The sequence below is a fragment of the Paralichthys olivaceus genome, chromosome 16 (genome assembly GCF_024713975.1).
Source record: "Paralichthys olivaceus isolate ysfri-2021 chromosome 16, ASM2471397v2, whole genome shotgun sequence".
NCBI classification, from domain to species: Eukaryota; Metazoa; Chordata; class Actinopteri; order Pleuronectiformes; family Paralichthyidae; genus Paralichthys; species Paralichthys olivaceus.
Genome location: NC_091108.1, coordinates 58,099 through 74,719, shown reverse-complemented (window position 1 = coordinate 74,719; position 16,621 = coordinate 58,099). Strand labels below are relative to the sequence as shown.

The 16,621-nt window shown below is 38.4% G+C and overlaps 1 protein-coding gene across 3 annotated transcripts; it reads right to left on the bottom strand.

Moving 5' to 3' along the window:
- Positions 1 to 423: 423 nt before the first annotated feature.
- On the bottom strand, positions 424 to 16,053 carry amph (amphiphysin). Of its 3 annotated transcripts, none has more exons than XM_069510972.1 (22): positions 15,868 to 16,053; positions 13,201 to 13,281; positions 12,883 to 12,937; positions 12,346 to 12,440; positions 11,544 to 11,639; positions 11,357 to 11,464; positions 11,178 to 11,263; positions 10,835 to 10,910; positions 10,505 to 10,587; positions 10,238 to 10,376; positions 7,172 to 7,291; positions 7,005 to 7,088; positions 6,786 to 6,812; positions 6,552 to 6,575; positions 4,645 to 6,366; positions 4,006 to 4,047; positions 3,553 to 3,732; positions 2,887 to 2,931; positions 2,369 to 2,419; positions 1,824 to 2,003; positions 1,584 to 1,685; positions 1,142 to 1,473 (listed from the first exon to the last, which is right to left on the bottom strand). In XM_069510972.1, exons 1-22 carry the CDS (start codon positions 15,934 to 15,936, stop codon positions 1,369 to 1,371), a joined length of 3,570 nt encoding a protein of 1,189 aa, XP_069367073.1. In that variant the 5' UTR covers positions 15,937 to 16,053; the 3' UTR covers positions 1,142 to 1,368. The 3 variants fall into 3 exon arrangements, with proteins under 3 accessions (XP_069367075.1, XP_069367073.1, XP_069367074.1); XM_069510973.1 differs by having other exon boundaries at positions 7,172 to 7,282; XM_069510974.1 differs by lacking the exon at positions 3,553 to 3,732 and having other exon boundaries at positions 424 to 1,473; positions 6,130 to 6,366; positions 7,172 to 7,282; positions 15,868 to 16,050.
- Between the last annotated feature and the right edge of the window lie 568 nt (positions 16,054 to 16,621).

The following is a 16,621-nucleotide window of genomic DNA, read 5'->3' as shown; positions in this document are numbered from 1 at the left end:
TGTATGTGACCAGGTGAGTCTGACAACCAATAAGGAGACCTGTATTTGCTCTGACACAACACAGAGCTGACATCCCAGACATTCACTTGCATTCCAAAGAATGGAGATATTTTGCAAAAAAGACAAGAAAAACAATGGATAAATGTATTCGGGACGAAACATCCTTGGTGTTACCCAAACCCCAGCACCTGTCCAAGGATGGCTTGTGTGTTAGGAACCAGACAATGTTGGGTTGCTGGATCTTCTATGTCCAACCAGCTTCTGATATTCAAACCCTTACCCCTTCCTTTTGCTCTCCACTCCAAAGTATGTAGTCTTCTGTCTGCATTAGAAGAGTCTTTTTCAGATGCTATTTTTAGTTATACACACCTAGATCAGCCCTAGGCCAATTCTGCAAAGTAATTTGCCCAAAACAAACCATGATACCTTAATGAGTGTCATTTATTCATCATGACAATAATGTTGGGGTATGTACATCACAGAAAGATCGACATGGAGGATTAACTGAAGTAGCCTGACATTGTGTTTGCTGATCTACAGAACAATTTGAATATGGAAACCAATGACAACAACAATTTTCCTCTCATCTTACACCTATAAATAGATAACATTTTCTAAATATTTTTATAAACATGATTTTCAAGATGTGCCTTATTTAGACATACAGTATTATAATCGTGGTAAGATTCTTTATTGTTCTATCTTTAAATAATTTAATAAAAGATTAATATCATGCTGGATGTGCAATGCTTGTTGGTCCATAATCAATAATATATTTCTAAGTAGAAAAAAACACAGCAATGATTGTACATAGGTAAATCAATTACCACAAATGCAAAAGAAAGATCACAGACTTTAACAGAAATACACCCACAGTGACTTCAAGGTAACAGCAATGACTGAAAGTAACAACTCAATAGTTTCACTTTACACTTAGACATTTAAATAAATTGTGTCACTAAGCTTTCTGATTTATTACACAGCAGAGAATGAAATCAGTACAACACACTTATGTAGAGAAGATGCATTTTTTCTTTTTGTTGCTCTTCAGACACATTTTTTGCTTTTGTTGGTAAACTATCTGACTCATATTTCTTTAAATAAAATGTGAGTTCCAGGAAAAGCAGACAACACTATCACATCATGCTTTTCTCTCTGCTGAGAGAATAGAACTAGTATTTATTACCACAGGTTTTACTTTCAGAATAACAAAGACTTGTATCTATCAGAGAAAACACCTTATGTGATCCAGCACATAGCTGCAGGACAATATTAGTTTCTCAGGAGAGGGGTTGGCTACATGCTGAACTGCTTGCACATACATGTATCAAATTTCTTCTAATTTTCTTAACCTGCAATAAAATCGTCTTACTCCAAACGCTGGGTAAAGTTGTCAGGGAACAGTCCTTTTTGAGCAGCAGCTCCAAGTGTTAACCATTCACTTTCTTTGATGCCTGTGAGCCAGCCGGCATCCTGCAACAACAGCAACACAGAAACTCCACAATCAGTTGGGATCATCGTTGATATTCATTCATTCTTTCAAACAGCTTGATGTAATTTAACACATCACTGGTGGTTCTTACCTGATCCTCTACTGAAGCTGTTGGAACTACCAACACAACGTCACCTCTCCTCAGTTCAAGCTCATCTGAATTTGCAGCCTCAAAGTCGTGCATCGTCTCAACCTACAAGGTAAAGCCAACAACTACACCTCTCTCGATTCTTGATATTTTTGCTTATTTGTCACATTTCAATGTTTCAGATAACCCAAGTAATTGTATTATAACATAAAAACAAAGTGAGTAAACTAAACAATCAACTACCTTATAAAGAAAATCTTCAGGATGACTCGATGTTGCACCAGATGGACTCATGTGTTTGATGGATTTATTTTGACCATCGTCATTGATGACAGTGGGAGAGATGATGTCAACGTCCCGGTCGTCATCACCTTCATTACTGGAGGCAGGTTCAATCACCACTGAGGGGATGGGCATATTTTCCTGTGGAGGACAAAAAAACCTTTATTAATAATCCTTTTCTTTCAAAAACACACATAATTTATTAAATCTGTTCAGTGTTCAGAGAATTGTATTCTTTATTTTCAGCAAAGGAAGAAAAACATAAAGGAAACTGATTAATCTGTTGGTGATACAAAATTATGAACTTAGTTTAAATAAAATTTTATTTTATCCTTAATAATTATTTTCTAAAGTTAAATATTAAAGCAAATTACATTTGTATCAGTCAGTGTATAAATGAAAAAAATGTATTAAAATACCAAAGACAAACTGGGCACTTTATGAACTTAGAGTAAATTTAATGTGTCAGATCCTAAAATATATCACAAAACAATGATAATAGTTACCGATGAAGCTGCTTCACCTGGAGGTGTTCTGGCTTCTTCAGCTTCAGGAATCTGTTGGAAAAAAAAAGTATTACAGTAATAATAAAAGTATTAAATAACAACAACAACAACAACAACAACAATAATTAATATCTGTTAATATTATTTCAAAAACATTAGTGTAGCCTGTATTTTAGACCAACAAAGTAAACTTGTTTTAAATAAATATTCTAAAAAGAATTTCAAAAAATCCTATCAATGAAATTAAAACTTTTATAAATTACAGTAAGCTGGAGTTCAGTGTTAGTTTGTGTTTACAATGATCTTTTCAGGATTTTTCATCACATCTTTAACAACAATATTAAACACAATTAACAATTTATGATAATTAAGTGAGGCCACATTAAGTTTCACAGCATCAAACTATCTATCTTACTGATTAAAGAAAAGTTGATCAATCTAATTTATATTAAAATAATAAACCATTAAATGTCTGTAAAAAATGACAAAGAATAAAAAGCAGAGAAAAGAAAAGATACCTCTTGGACTTTGATCTTGTCAGAGCTCGGAGATCCTACAGTCGGCTTTAAGAAAAACATAATTAACCCACAAACATTGTGTAGGTACAAAAAACACAAGTGACCGAGCTGCAGTAAACACAACACTGAGGATGATGATGGTGATAATGAAGATCATAATCATGCTGATGATGATGATGAAGATGATGATGAAGATTATGATGTTAAAGATCTTGATGATGATGATGACATAGATAATAAAGATCATGATGAAGATCATAATAATGAAGATAAAGATGATCAAGATCATAATGATGATGAAGATAATGATAAAGAGGATGAAAATGATGAGGACGATGAAGATCATGATAATGATGAACGTGATTAAGATAATGTTGAAGATCTTGATGAAGATGATGATGATTACGATTATGATGTTAAAGATCTTGATGATGATGAAGATGATGATGATGTTAAGGATCTTGATGAAGATGATCATAATGATGATGAATATGATGATGAACAAGAAGATAATGATGATGAAGATCTTGATAATGATGATGAGGATCATGATGAAGATCATAATGATGAACATAAAGATGAAGATGAAGATAATGATGAAGATAAAGATGATGAAGATCATAATGATGATGAAGATGATAATGAAGATGATAATGAAGAACTCACTGCAGGCTTCTCCTCCTCTGGACTTCCAGAAACATCTGCTGTATCTTCCTCACCAGCAGGGGGAGTTGAAAGTGCCTCCACGTCTCCAGCAGGAGGCGCTGCAGGTTTGTCCAGTTCCTCAGCCAGTTCTAATGGGGAAGCAACTTGAGCCTCTGAGGCTTCAAGAGCGTGATCATTGTTCTTTCGCAGAAAAAGATGGTGGTTAGCATGAGTGATAGCGTCAGCATTAAGCCTGACTTTGAATGTGACTCTGATCTTTTAAGCAATAATTTAAATAAAAGGTTCAAACAATCAAACCTCACGTCAATTTCTTCATGTCAAAAACATTTAAAATAAATTTAATGTTTTAAATTAAATGTTCAACCCAAAATGTGTCAACTTATATATTATTCAGTTACATTTCATACACATCAATAAAAGAATTCATATTAAATGTTTATAATGAAAACTCACCATCTTATCAAAATCAGCAAAGAATGACGGGTTTGACAAATCCTTCAGGGAGCAGGAAGTAAACCAGAGAGGAAGAAACATTACATCGACACAGCCAGATCCAAAAACACGAACATGAACCAGAACAGAGAACAATTAACAGATATTATCATTATCATTATTGACAATATGTTTCTAATTGATCTTTGATCTAACCCCAAAAAAATCTTTGTAATAATGAAGTTAAACTGAAATTAATTTAATTCAAATTCAGACTGAAACTGAAGATAAAAAAATAAATATCTCATTAAACTTAAACATAATTAAATGTGACAACTGAACTTAAAGATGTAAAAATAAAAACTATTCATCTCATGTCAAATGAACATTTTGATGTTTGTAGAAAATAAATGTTACCAAATGACCTTGGTAAATTAGCTGGGGAAATCTGTTAAATTTTATCAGAAGCTTTGTGGGAAAACATTTCTACATGAAAATGGATGAGAGGACAAAGCGAGCGAACAGTTGAGGGATCCAGGTTTTTACCAAAACTACTTTCACTCTATTGGTTTGTGTTGGAAGGTTGAAGGTGGGACAAGGGTTTGACTGATTTCTAACCTGTGCTAAACTACCACACTAAAGGATGGAGGAGTCATGTACCTCTTCCTTTTCTGTATCTAGCTCTTGATACAACTTTTCAAATCTCCGGTTTGCAGCCTCGTCTTCGGACATGTCTGAATGATCTGGTTCTTTGTGATTTCTGGGAAAGTTTACACCTTTAATTCCTTCAGCTGCTGCTCCAAAGATGGACGCTGAGTTTGGTCGAGCGGCAGAAGAATCGAAGCCTCTGATGTCACTAATTTTCTGCCAGGGTGTGGTTTTGGAGGCGGGAGCCTCAGTCCCTGAAGATGCTGCTGGGAAGCTGTTGGCAAAAGGGTCTGAATCCCACCCACTCCCGTACCCAGTGACCTTAACCCTACCTCCCCCTGACTTGTCAACAAATGGATCAAATTCAAATCCACTCTCCTCGTTTCCACACTTTGTTTTATCCAAGAACTCTGGATCAAACGCACCTCCTCCTTGTGTTTCTGCAAAAGGATCTGAATCAAACGCACCTCTTCCCTGTATTTCAATTGAGTGACTTAAATCAAACGCACCTCTTCCCTGTGTTTCAGCAAAAGGATAAGAATCAAAAGCACCTCTTCCCTGTGTTTGAATTGAGTAACCTGAATCAAATGCACCTCCTCCCTGTGTTTCTACAAAGGGATCAGAATCAAACGCACCTCCTCCTTGTGTTTCAGCAAAAGGATCAGAATCAAACACACCTCCTCCTTGTGTTTCAGCAAAAGGATCAGAATCAAACGCACCTCCTTCCTGTGTTTCTGCAAAATGACCTGGATTAATAGCACCTCCTCCATTTGTTTCAGGTGAGGGAAGTGAATCAAACGCACCTCCTCTTTGTGTTTCAGCAAAAAGATCAGAATCAAACACACCTCCTCCTTGTGTTTCAGCAAAAGGATCAGAATCAAACACAGCTCCTCCTTGTGTTTCTGCAAAAGGATCAGAATCAAACGCACCTCCTTCCTGTGTTTCGACAAAAGGATCAGAATCAAATGCACCTCCTTGTGTTTTGCCGAAAGGATCAGAATAAAATGCACCTCCTTCCTGTGTTTCAGCAAAATGATCTGGATCAATAGCACCTCCTCCCTTTGTTTCAGCCGAGGGAACTGAATCAAATGCACCTCCTGGATCAGATAGGTCTCTGTGAACTGCTATGAGCTTGTCTTCTATTAAATAATCTCTCTTCATGTTGTCGGAGTCACACACTAGGTGGTGATCATATGTAAGTTCATCATCAGCACTCGCCCAGCCTCCACCCTGACCACCATCCCCCCACTCCTCAGCAGTCTCGTACTCAGAGCCAGAATTGTCTGGAGACCCGGATAACTTCTCTCCTCTGTCCTCTGTGCTGTCCTCAATCTGTTCTCCGAACTCGTTGGTAAATATCAGTCCTGGGGTGGACTTCCTGCGTTCTTCCAGCTCTGATACGCCCCCCCCAACATCTGCCTGACCTGTCTCATCCTCATCACCTCTGACTGCAGTGGTATGAAGGTTGGTGTTGATTTGAGAGTCCCACTTTCTAACCTCGTTTTCAGTTGCTGTGGCTGCCTCAGTGTCCTGAGGAGGTGTGGCTGTTTCTCCACCCGCCTGCCAGCCATCTGCCTGGTGCCAGTCCTGAGCCCCACCCTCTGCCTCAACCTGCGTCTCGTCAGGTCCTACAGCAATGGCACCAGGGGTCTCTGCACTTGAAGAGGTATCTCCATTTGCTGACACAGAACCAAAGTCAGCAGACCAGTCAGCGATGAAGCCGCCATCTGTAGCCTGCTCGGAAAATCAACGAACGAAAGGTTAAAGTTTGATCCTGATCTGAACCCAGAGTCATGACTGGAAGAGATCAGTTTCTGGTATGTTACAGTTTTCATCACATAGACAATTAAAAAAATCATCAGGGATTGATCAGGTTCCCTCTTTCATTGTGACATCATCATGGGTCGATGAATACTTACAGGCTGAGCAGTTTGAGAGTTTCCCTTTAAAAAAATAGAAACATGATCAAATGTTAAAATCTTACATGTATCTGTTGACTTTAATCTTTTATTTTGAGGAAGTAATTTTTTATGTAAAGTTCACTTTTAATCCTCAATAATAATCTGAGTGTAAATTTATAGGGTGAAGACGATGATTGTGAATATGAATAAAAATAATTCCTTATTAAAAATGACCGAAATGGACTAACTCACCGACCACATATCCCAAGGTACAGCAGTCTGAAAGAGCACATATTTTTATTGTAGCTGGTTCTCACATATTTTATACAGATCAATGTTTGTAGTTTGTATAGTGTGGATTTTCACTCTATAAAAACTCTTTCATTTGGCACATCAGTCAACAGTAAATTTCATTGTCAGACAGCTTTTGATTTAGTCGACTTTCTGTAGCATGTGAGTTAATGAAAGCACCTGTGGTATCGGTGAAACACTCTCATCAGGCTGAAAAGCATCAAAGTCCAGGTCAAGTAGAGATTCTCCAGGTCGTTCATTGGGCTGTGGACAACATCCAAACAAAAGCAGGTGAACATAACATATCATAAAGATTTAACAAACACTGAGTCTGTGAGGACCCCAACCTGTGATGGTGAAGGTGCAGGTAAAAATTCTCCTCCAAACAGGTCAATAATCTGCTCCTCTGCCACCTCCTTTGTTGGTGTGACCTTTGGTGGTGGAGGAACCGGTGGTCCCTTTTTAAACTGTCAGAGGAAACAAAGAGTTAATTCATAAATAGATCAAACAGAACCTCTTGACTTTAATGAAACATTTCAATGGATGTTTTGATGACGCCACATGTGGACAAAACACAAACAATGATACAGTTCACTCCGCTACGGCACTTTACAGCATTACATGTGATAGAGTTGTAATAGAGTTACATTAACATTTCATTTTCTTCTAAGAGTTACAGAAACTCTGGATTCTTTGGTTTGTATTATGGCGGTCGATTTTATTGAGAGGATGAATTAATTTAGCATTAATCCACAGCAGCTAAATTCTTTATTCCTAATCAATAATTGCATGATTATATTAATTAGAGGTCATTCAATCTAAAATAGTATTTGACTATTCAGACAACTGACATTTAATTTCTAACAGATGTGATGTTATTAATATGCCGCAAGCAGTCACATGATCACACATGTCGTACATTTCAAACACGAAAATAAATTATTGACCAACAAATAAACAAGAAAAACATTAAACTTCAAAGTTTAACTTTTGGAAAAAAAAATCAGAAAAAAAAGAAAAACCTCTGAAGGAGGAGCAGTGATGGTGACAAGTAAGAGCAGAGATTTCTTTTTTCTGAGCGACGACGAGATGGAACTGTTACTGACAGGAAGTGATAGCGATGCTTTGTGTTCACCGTTGGTAGTCGAGTCATGTGACTGATTTGAAGAGAACGTGGGCGTCATTAGAAGAGAACGTGAACGTGGGCGTCATCGTTTACTAATGTCTCAGTTTCTGTTCAGACTAAAACACAAAACCAGAGTTTTCAAACTGAAACGAGATCAGTTCACACAAGTCTCTGATTCAGAGGCTGGAAAACTCCGGGTGTAATCATGGCAACAGTTAAGATCCATGGAGCCCACCTGTCTGGTATCAACAGTCCAGCCTGCAGGTGGATCTGTGATGGTGTGGGGATGTTTTCTTCACTCACTTTGGGTCGTAATACCATTAGTTATCAATCAATCACCATTTAATCATGCAATGAATGTTAATGTCTGTCTGAGAATTATTGCTAAACATGTTCATTACTTTCTGCAGAATAATGATCCAGACGTAAACTGAATCAAACAATCTGAACACGACGTGTTTGAGTGACGCATCTTTAAATAATCGCAGAAAACTGAAAAAACACTGAATGTGACATGGTTACTTACCATGAATACATGAAGAGGATGGAGACACATGAACATGTGAACAGGACAGAGACATGTTACAGGTCAGTGGAATAAAAACTGAAAATGCTTCAGTTTTTTTAATATTCTGAGGTGTTAAACCACAAACACATGGACATCTACAACAATGTTCTGATGAAATGTTCTACTGTTTCTAATTCATTATTCTGGTGATTGATGAGATATTTTTAAAACACTGGTTCCCAACACAGATTCAGCCCAGTGGGGGGGGGGGGGGGGGGGGCAAGCCTCTGAAGAAACAGTCTTCTATTGTTTCTAATGAACCTACCAAGAGTCTGGAACCTACAGAGAGTCAGGAACCTACCGAGAGTCAGGAACCTACTGAGAGTCTGGAACCTACCGAGGGTCAGGAACTGAAACAGAGTCAGGAACTGAAACAGAGTCAGGAACTGAAACAGAGTCAGGAACTGAAACAGAGTCAGGAACCTACTGAGAGTCAGGAACCTACCGAGAGTCTGGAACCTACCGAGGGTCAGGAACCTACCGAGGGTCAGGAACTGAAACAGAGTCAGGAACCTACCGAGGGTCAGGAACCTACCAAGGGTCAGGAACCTACCGAGGGTCAGGAACTGAAACAGAGTCAGGAACCTACTGAGAGTCAGGAACCTACCAAGAGTCAGGAACCTACCGAGAGTCTGGAACCTACCGAGGGTCAGGAACTGAAACAGAGTCAGGAACCTACTGAGAGTCAGGAACCTACCGAGAGTCTGGAACCTACCGAGGGTCAGGAACTGAAACAGAGTCAGGAACCTACTGAGAGTCAGGAACCTACTGAGAGTCTGGAACCTACCGAGGGTCAGGAACCTACTGAGAGTCTGGAACCAGCTGAGGGTCAGGAACCTACCAAGGGTCAGGAACTGAAACAGAGTCAGGAACCTACTGAGAGTCAGGAACCTACTGAGAGTCTGGAACCTGCTGAGGGTCAGGAACCTACCAAGGGTCAGGAGGGTTTTGTGTCATATGTCCTCTATTTAAGCTAGAAGCACCCTCTTTTCTGCTGCTGATGAGGTAACAAATGGTGTCAGGAGGTGGAACAATCAATGGAACTGAACGTTTACTGCACTGAATTTTGATTGAACTTTGAAACTGAATTTTGACTGAACTTTGACACTGAATTTTTCACAAACCCTAACTCTACTTTTAGATACAGACTTGATCTTCACAGAGATATTAAGCACTTTTTGAAACAAGGCATTGTCCATTTCACCATTTTTTCTGCTGCAGCGTTGTATGATGGGAGTTTATCAAAAACAAACTCCACATCCAGTGATGTCACAATATTAGTTTTATAGTGTAAAAAAAAGTGACAGTCAATCAACAAACTGATGTGAAGATGCTGAATGAAAACTGGGAAGCATTGTTTAAGATGAACGTCAGATCTCACGACCTGAACTGTCAGTAGAAATAAGGATGTATTCTACTGTCAGGTCTGAAATCTACTGTATATGACAACATTATATATTATATATATATATAATATGTTATATATTCACTCAATGCTCACATTCACAGACATGACAATAAAACTATGTCACATATTCACTCACCAAGTTACAGATAAAAGTTTGCAGCAAAGAAAGTCACAGAAAGTTAATTTGAACATTATTATGAATCTGTTGTTTATATCATATTTATATATAATTTTATATTTATGGTCATTCATATTATTACACTGACAGTCACGTCTAACATCTACCTGAGACCAGTATGAATAAGATCTACCTGTGTCGGGGATTTGGGACGAGGTGGTCCAGGTGAGACAGGACGGAGCATATGATTGGAGCTGCAATCTGGACTCTCAAGTGGACTCTCATCTTCTGGTGGTGATGGGGTTCTCGCAAGTCGTAATGGTCCTGAATCACTAGTGGACAAAACAGAAACTACATGATCACAAGTCTTCTGATTGGCTGCCTAATGTCAGATGGTACAATCACACTATTCCATATCAAACCTTTAAGAGTCAAAGTAAAAGTGAAAGGTCAAACTGACCTCGGGGCTCCTTGGATGGTAAACATTTTGTCAGAATGCTGTTCACCCAGTTTGGTCATAACTTCATACAGCTGCCTGCATACCTGGACAGGTAGATTCAATCAAACATTATGTCTTCGTCAACAGAGGTGGACTGATAAGTGTCAAAGCTAATTTCAGAGAACCCAAACCCAGATGAGATGTTTTGTTAAGTGGTGAGAGAAGTGACGTCTGTGTTGACTGACTGATCATCTGCATCATTAAAGATCAAATCATCTGAAACATTTTATTGGTTTTATTTGTTAATGTTGTATAAACAAGGTTTGACTCAAACATAAATGAAAAACTCACGAGGGAGATTTCTCTGTGAAACTTTGTCTCCAGACTCGTCACACTCTTGTAGGTGCTGATGTAGAAGCCGACTCGGCTGAAAGGGAGATATCATGTGTCATTGTAGCAATGATTTGAGCAGTATTCAAGAAACAGATACTATAGATCAATGCAACCTTCAGCAAAAGGTCAAACCCTAACCACCAGGTTTGTATTTGTGCGTGTAATGTTTTGTGTTTGAAAGAATCCTGCAGTCTCTGAAGAGAATGACACTCTACTGCTGATCTACAGGAAACATCAGGTTTCTTCAATCTATGAATCTGCAGTGACTCAGCTGCAGCATCTTGGTTATCTAGGACCTCACCTGTCCCAGAGGGTCGGCAATTCATCCTGCAGACCCACATTCAGCTCATCAAACACCTTCTGAGATTTTTTCAGCTCCTCTTCTGCCTGAGAACAAAAATATTGTATCTTCACATCCAGACTCAAAGCATGTGACTGTTTTCTATAACTTCTGAAGCCCACCATGTTTCATGGACTCACCTTCATCATCTTGCGGTCGTTCTTCATTCCAGACGTCTGCAGGGTTTCAACGTGATGACGAGCGCTGTCATAGTCAATGAGTTTCCTACTTCTCTTGGCCACACGAGTCTGAAACATCCAAATTTAGTTTTCATTCTCTGGTTCAAAGTTTCAAGTTTCTTAAGTAAATAAAAAACATGTTTGTTACCTTTAGGTCTGGGAACTGTTGCAGGTACTCATCTAGGTTTAGTAGCGTCGAGTCCACCAGTTTATTATGGAAGTCTTCCCACAATGCATCACAGTCCTGCAGGAAACCAAGCCACTTATGCTGTCACGGCGACAAATCACAGCTCCAATCATTCTGTCTGATCTGAGATGCCAGGGGTCGACATCCTGATCAGTCTGTCCCTGCAGGTTATGACCCACAGGGACAAAGTCTCCAGAATTCAAAAAATCCCCTGGACACTTGTCTCTCACATGGACACTTTAGCTGCTTTCAGAAAGGCACTGAACTCTGGAGATTATCCAAATTTTCTCTGGAGGAAGTGTAAAACCTCCTGCTGTGTTATGCATATGTAAAAAACTGTGGGTTAACTCTGGAACCAATTATCTGGACTTAATCCACAGGTCATGTCTGAAAATGGCTTATGTGTCACACCTGAACAGTCTATAGTCGCTGGGCACACAATAAAAGAATTAAAGCATTGAAAATACATACAAATATAAAAGTGTTGAAAACCTAAAATAGGGCCTTTAAAAGCAAAAAGCAAGAGCTATATATCTCTATCTATATAGATGTCAATATATTAGGCCCGGGGAGGTGTGAACACTTTGCACAGATACATGAACAAGAGCCCAGCTGCCAACCTAAGCATAAGAATAACATGTAAGACAACAGATAACACAAATACAAAAAACATTTAAAAACCTGAACTCTTGTCTCACACAGAGCAGCATGTCTGTGTAGAGTGTTTAGGTGTGAATGTGTGACGCGTCTTCACGACTCTAACCTTCCCGATGGTCATCACATCATCTTTTCCATGCCAGTCTGGTTCGTAGACTTCATGCAGGGACTGTGTCAGGTTGATGGACGCCTGCTGCATCCCTGCACGACACAAACACCTTCACTGACGTTGTCCCCACAGAGACATGATAACCTCACACTAAAACACATGAAGTCCACAGACACTCTGGAGAACAGCTGAGGAGAACCTGTGAGAGCCTGTGAGCAGGTGAACTGAGAAGAACTTGCGTTGGATCAAAGGTCAAAGGTAACAATTAATTCACATGTTTTTATTTTCAAACACATCCTAAATTTAAACTTGAACACATTTTTGTTTATTTGTGTTTGATCTATGTATCTAGGTGATACTTATATAACAATAATAATGATGATGATTATTATTAATAATAATAATAATAACTGTATTTGTGTAGCACTTAACTAAACAAAGTTACAAAGAAAAACATTACAACACTATCTTCATTAAAAACCAATTCAAGACATTGTTTTATATTTTAAGTCTAAACAACAGAAACTTTTTCACCTTTAATAGATGACATGTAGGATTTCATCTCCCTCTGCAGTCGAGAACCTTCAGACTAACACACACACACACACACACACACACACACACACACAGAGTATTGGTTAATATTAATGTCAGGGGCTGGTCGACGCTGTCAGTCTCATGACTTCATGACTTAAGTCCAAACTGATTTTTCAACAAAACGTCAATGTGATTAAATGTGCTTCAGATATTCATGTTCCCTTCAGGTTAAACTGAAATAACTGTCACTCTTTAGTGCCATTATTACGTGATGGCTTTACCACCAGCCTCCGTTTTAGTGATGATGTCTCTCACCTCCTGTCTCCTGAAATTTATCACCACTTGTTCAAACTGTTCATCTTTGGTCTCGTCTGCTTTCCCCAGTTTCTGCAGCACCTGAGAAAAAAATAAAATAATGCTCATTAAATAAAACCAATAACTAATGATTATTGTTCTTGTTTTTCTCCTTCTTCTATCAGATTTACAAACATCACAGATTTTGTTTTTCACTGTCTCTTCTAAAGAGTAAACTATTGTTGGATATGACGTGATTATAAAAATTTGAACCCACCCCTACCTAACCTTAGGGGCTGGGTCATTTCAGAAAAAGGCTTTTAGTGACCGACCAATCAGTGCAGATTTGGCTTTTTGGCACTAAGAGCTACCAAGCATTTCAGACAGAGGCTTTGCCTGACACAGATCATGTGTGTTTGAATATCACCAAGTTAAAATAAACCTATTTATATCACATCATTGTTCACTGATGCCACCATGTGTTTACTATTTATAAGTGACTTGGAAATAGTCTGTATTTATATAGCGCTTTTCCAGTCTTGATGAACACTCAAAGCACTTTCCAGCCATTCACACACACATTCAGACAGTGCATCTATTAGCAGCACTTTTTGTTCTATGAGGGGCAATTCGGGTTTCAGCATCTTGCCCAAGGACACTTCGGCATGCAGATGGGGAAGACTGGGGATCGAACTGCCAACCTGGTTGGAGGATAACTGCTCTACCCCTCAGCCACAGCTGCCTTGTGTTTCTGGATGAGACCAAATGATCAACCTGCTCAACATGTACTGAATGCAGCTCAGTGTATGTCCAAATAATAGAATCTCATTTTATGAACATTAAAATTGTATTTATTATTATTATTTTTTTATATAAAGGATGGTTAAATGTTCTGTCAGTACAAACTCTTCACATTATTTCTTAGGACAAAGTATTTGACTTAAATTATTGGTTTATATCACTGGTTTATCACTGAACATATCTTTTGTTATAAAGTTGATTCTAGAGAAAGTGCAGTGGGATTCTCTCAGCACAACCTTTCATCAAGGTAAAAAATCAAACTTCAGTCAATATCTGGACCAACCAGAAGCAGATACAATTTCAGCACCATGGACAGCTCTGACAGTTAAAACAGGGAAATGTTAAATTTACTTCTGGTCATATTTATATTTCCTTCTGATAATATTTATATTTAGTTGTGATCATATTTATATTTACTTCTGGTCATATTTATATTTAGTTGTGATCATATTTATATTTACTTCTGATCATATTTATATTTAGTTGTGATCATATTTATATTTACTTCTGATCATATTTATATTTACTTCTGATAATATTTATATTTAGTTGTGATCATATATATATATATATTTACTTCTGATCATATTTATATTTAGTTGTGATCATATTTATATTTAATGATCATATTTATATTTAATGATCATATTTATATTTACTTCTGATCATATTTAAATTTAGTTGGGATCATATTTATATTCACTTCTGATCATATCTATATTTACTTCTGATCATATTTAAATTTAATTGTGAACTATAAGTCAGTTTTGTTTGTTGTTGATTGGACAGATGTGACAGAGAAGAAATCAGACAATCATGTGATGATTCACATCTGGATCATAAGAATAAAACAGCTGTTCTATTATTTATAAATTAATTTTGCTTTTGCAAGGATTTCATAAAGGATGGTCTGGTTTTTCCTTGCTAAAGGAGATGAGCTAGGAAGCATTGAAGCTCCTTTCCTCAACAGCAGTTTTCCCTTACTCTTGTTGTTTGGAGGACGAAAAATGACTAAAGTATAAATAAATGTATCCATAAATACAGACAAAAATAAATAAAAGTCTTTAAGTAAACAGGACATAGATAATTCAATTCAGGATTGGTTACAGGAGTGTGATGACCCAGCTCTACAACTTCTGCCATTCAATGCGTTGCTGTTTGCAGTGTTGAGCCAGTTCACACTGGTGAACAAGAACTGGTTCACGTACATAGTTTGGATGATTTAGAAACAAACTCACTCACTCACACACACAACCCTAACTCCACCCCCCCCACACACACACACTGACATACTCACACGCACACACACATACACACACACTCACACAGACACACACACACACACTCACATACTGACATACTCACACACGCACACACACACTCACACAGACACACACACACATACTGACATACTCACACACGCACACACACACAGACGCACACACACTCACACAGACACACAAACTCACACACACACACACACTCACACAGACACACACACACACTTACTATCACATACTGATATACTCACACACACACTCACACACACACTCACACACACACTCACACACACATACTCACCCACCCACACTCACCCACACCCACACACTGTTAATCCTTCGTCAGCTTCAGCCAATCAAAGTGCTCCGTCCGTTTCCGATGATATTATTGTTTTTATGATTTATCAAACTTATGATGACGTCATGTTCGTGCGAATCAATATCTGATAAACAAACATCGAGAACCACGTCATCCTGATCACATCGACGAAAGAACAGCTGATTATCAGAGAGAGAGACGCTGCACAGGCCTCAGCCAGCTACATCTCCACCTCCCCCCGTCCTCCATCCGTCCTCCATCCACCCTCCATCCATCCTCCTCTCTTACCTTCTCTTGTGCGCGGTTTAGACGTTTCTGCACGTTTTTAGCGAATATTCCTGTTTTTATTTCCGCCATAATGACCGCAAAGAGAGAGAGAGATAGACAGAGAGAGGGAGAGAGAGAAGCGGATTAACGGAGAGAGCTGCTGACAGGGGGAGGGGTCTGTGCGTGTGTGTGCGTGCGTCAAGTGGGACACTTTCTACTTCCTGTTGCGTCACTGAGTCGCAACAATGTCCAGTCACTCTTTTCTACACGTAAATAAAATATTATGTTTTATAAAACATTCAGGAAGATGTTAAGATTCATGTATCTAAAGTCTTTCTTCCTTTACAAATCTATAATCCAAAGAAATGATTTAAAAATATATATGTATGAATACACATTCATTAAAAACACAATAAAAAAAGATTTTCACATGAACATTTTTCAAGATTTATGTCCTAAACAACTTCCTGTTTGTCTGTTTATCTGACTGCAGCTGAACATCTCTCTGGAAACATCAGCTGTGCTAAGGTCAAACACAATTTCACGTATCTTTTGTGCACTTGTTGCCAATGGGAAATATCATCATCATCATCATCACCATCATCATCTTCGTCATCATCATCATCTGTAATGTAGTCTTTCTGCTGAGCTCATGTTTCTCTCCATATGAACATTTAATGCCCCTGAGGCCCCTGAAGTCTGAACCAGTTCATGACGACAAAAGTACAGAAGGTGAATCAGAGGACACGTCTCAGGTGAGAAGGGTGTAAGATCT

Bases quoted from the DNA above. Each gene is read 5' to 3' on its own strand.
- amph (XM_069510972.1), bottom strand. From the start codon at position 15,936: ATGGCGGAAATAAAAACAGGAATATTCGCTAAAAACGTGCAGAAACGT. The intron at 12,441-12,882 runs GTGAAAAAGTTT...TGTGTCGTGCAG, and splicing joins CTACATGTCATCTATTAAAG to GGATGCAGCAGGCGTCCATC. The intron at 4,048-4,644 runs GTACATGACTCC...TGCTCCCTGAAG, and splicing joins TAGATACAGAAAAGGAAGAG to GATTTGTCAAACCCGTCATT.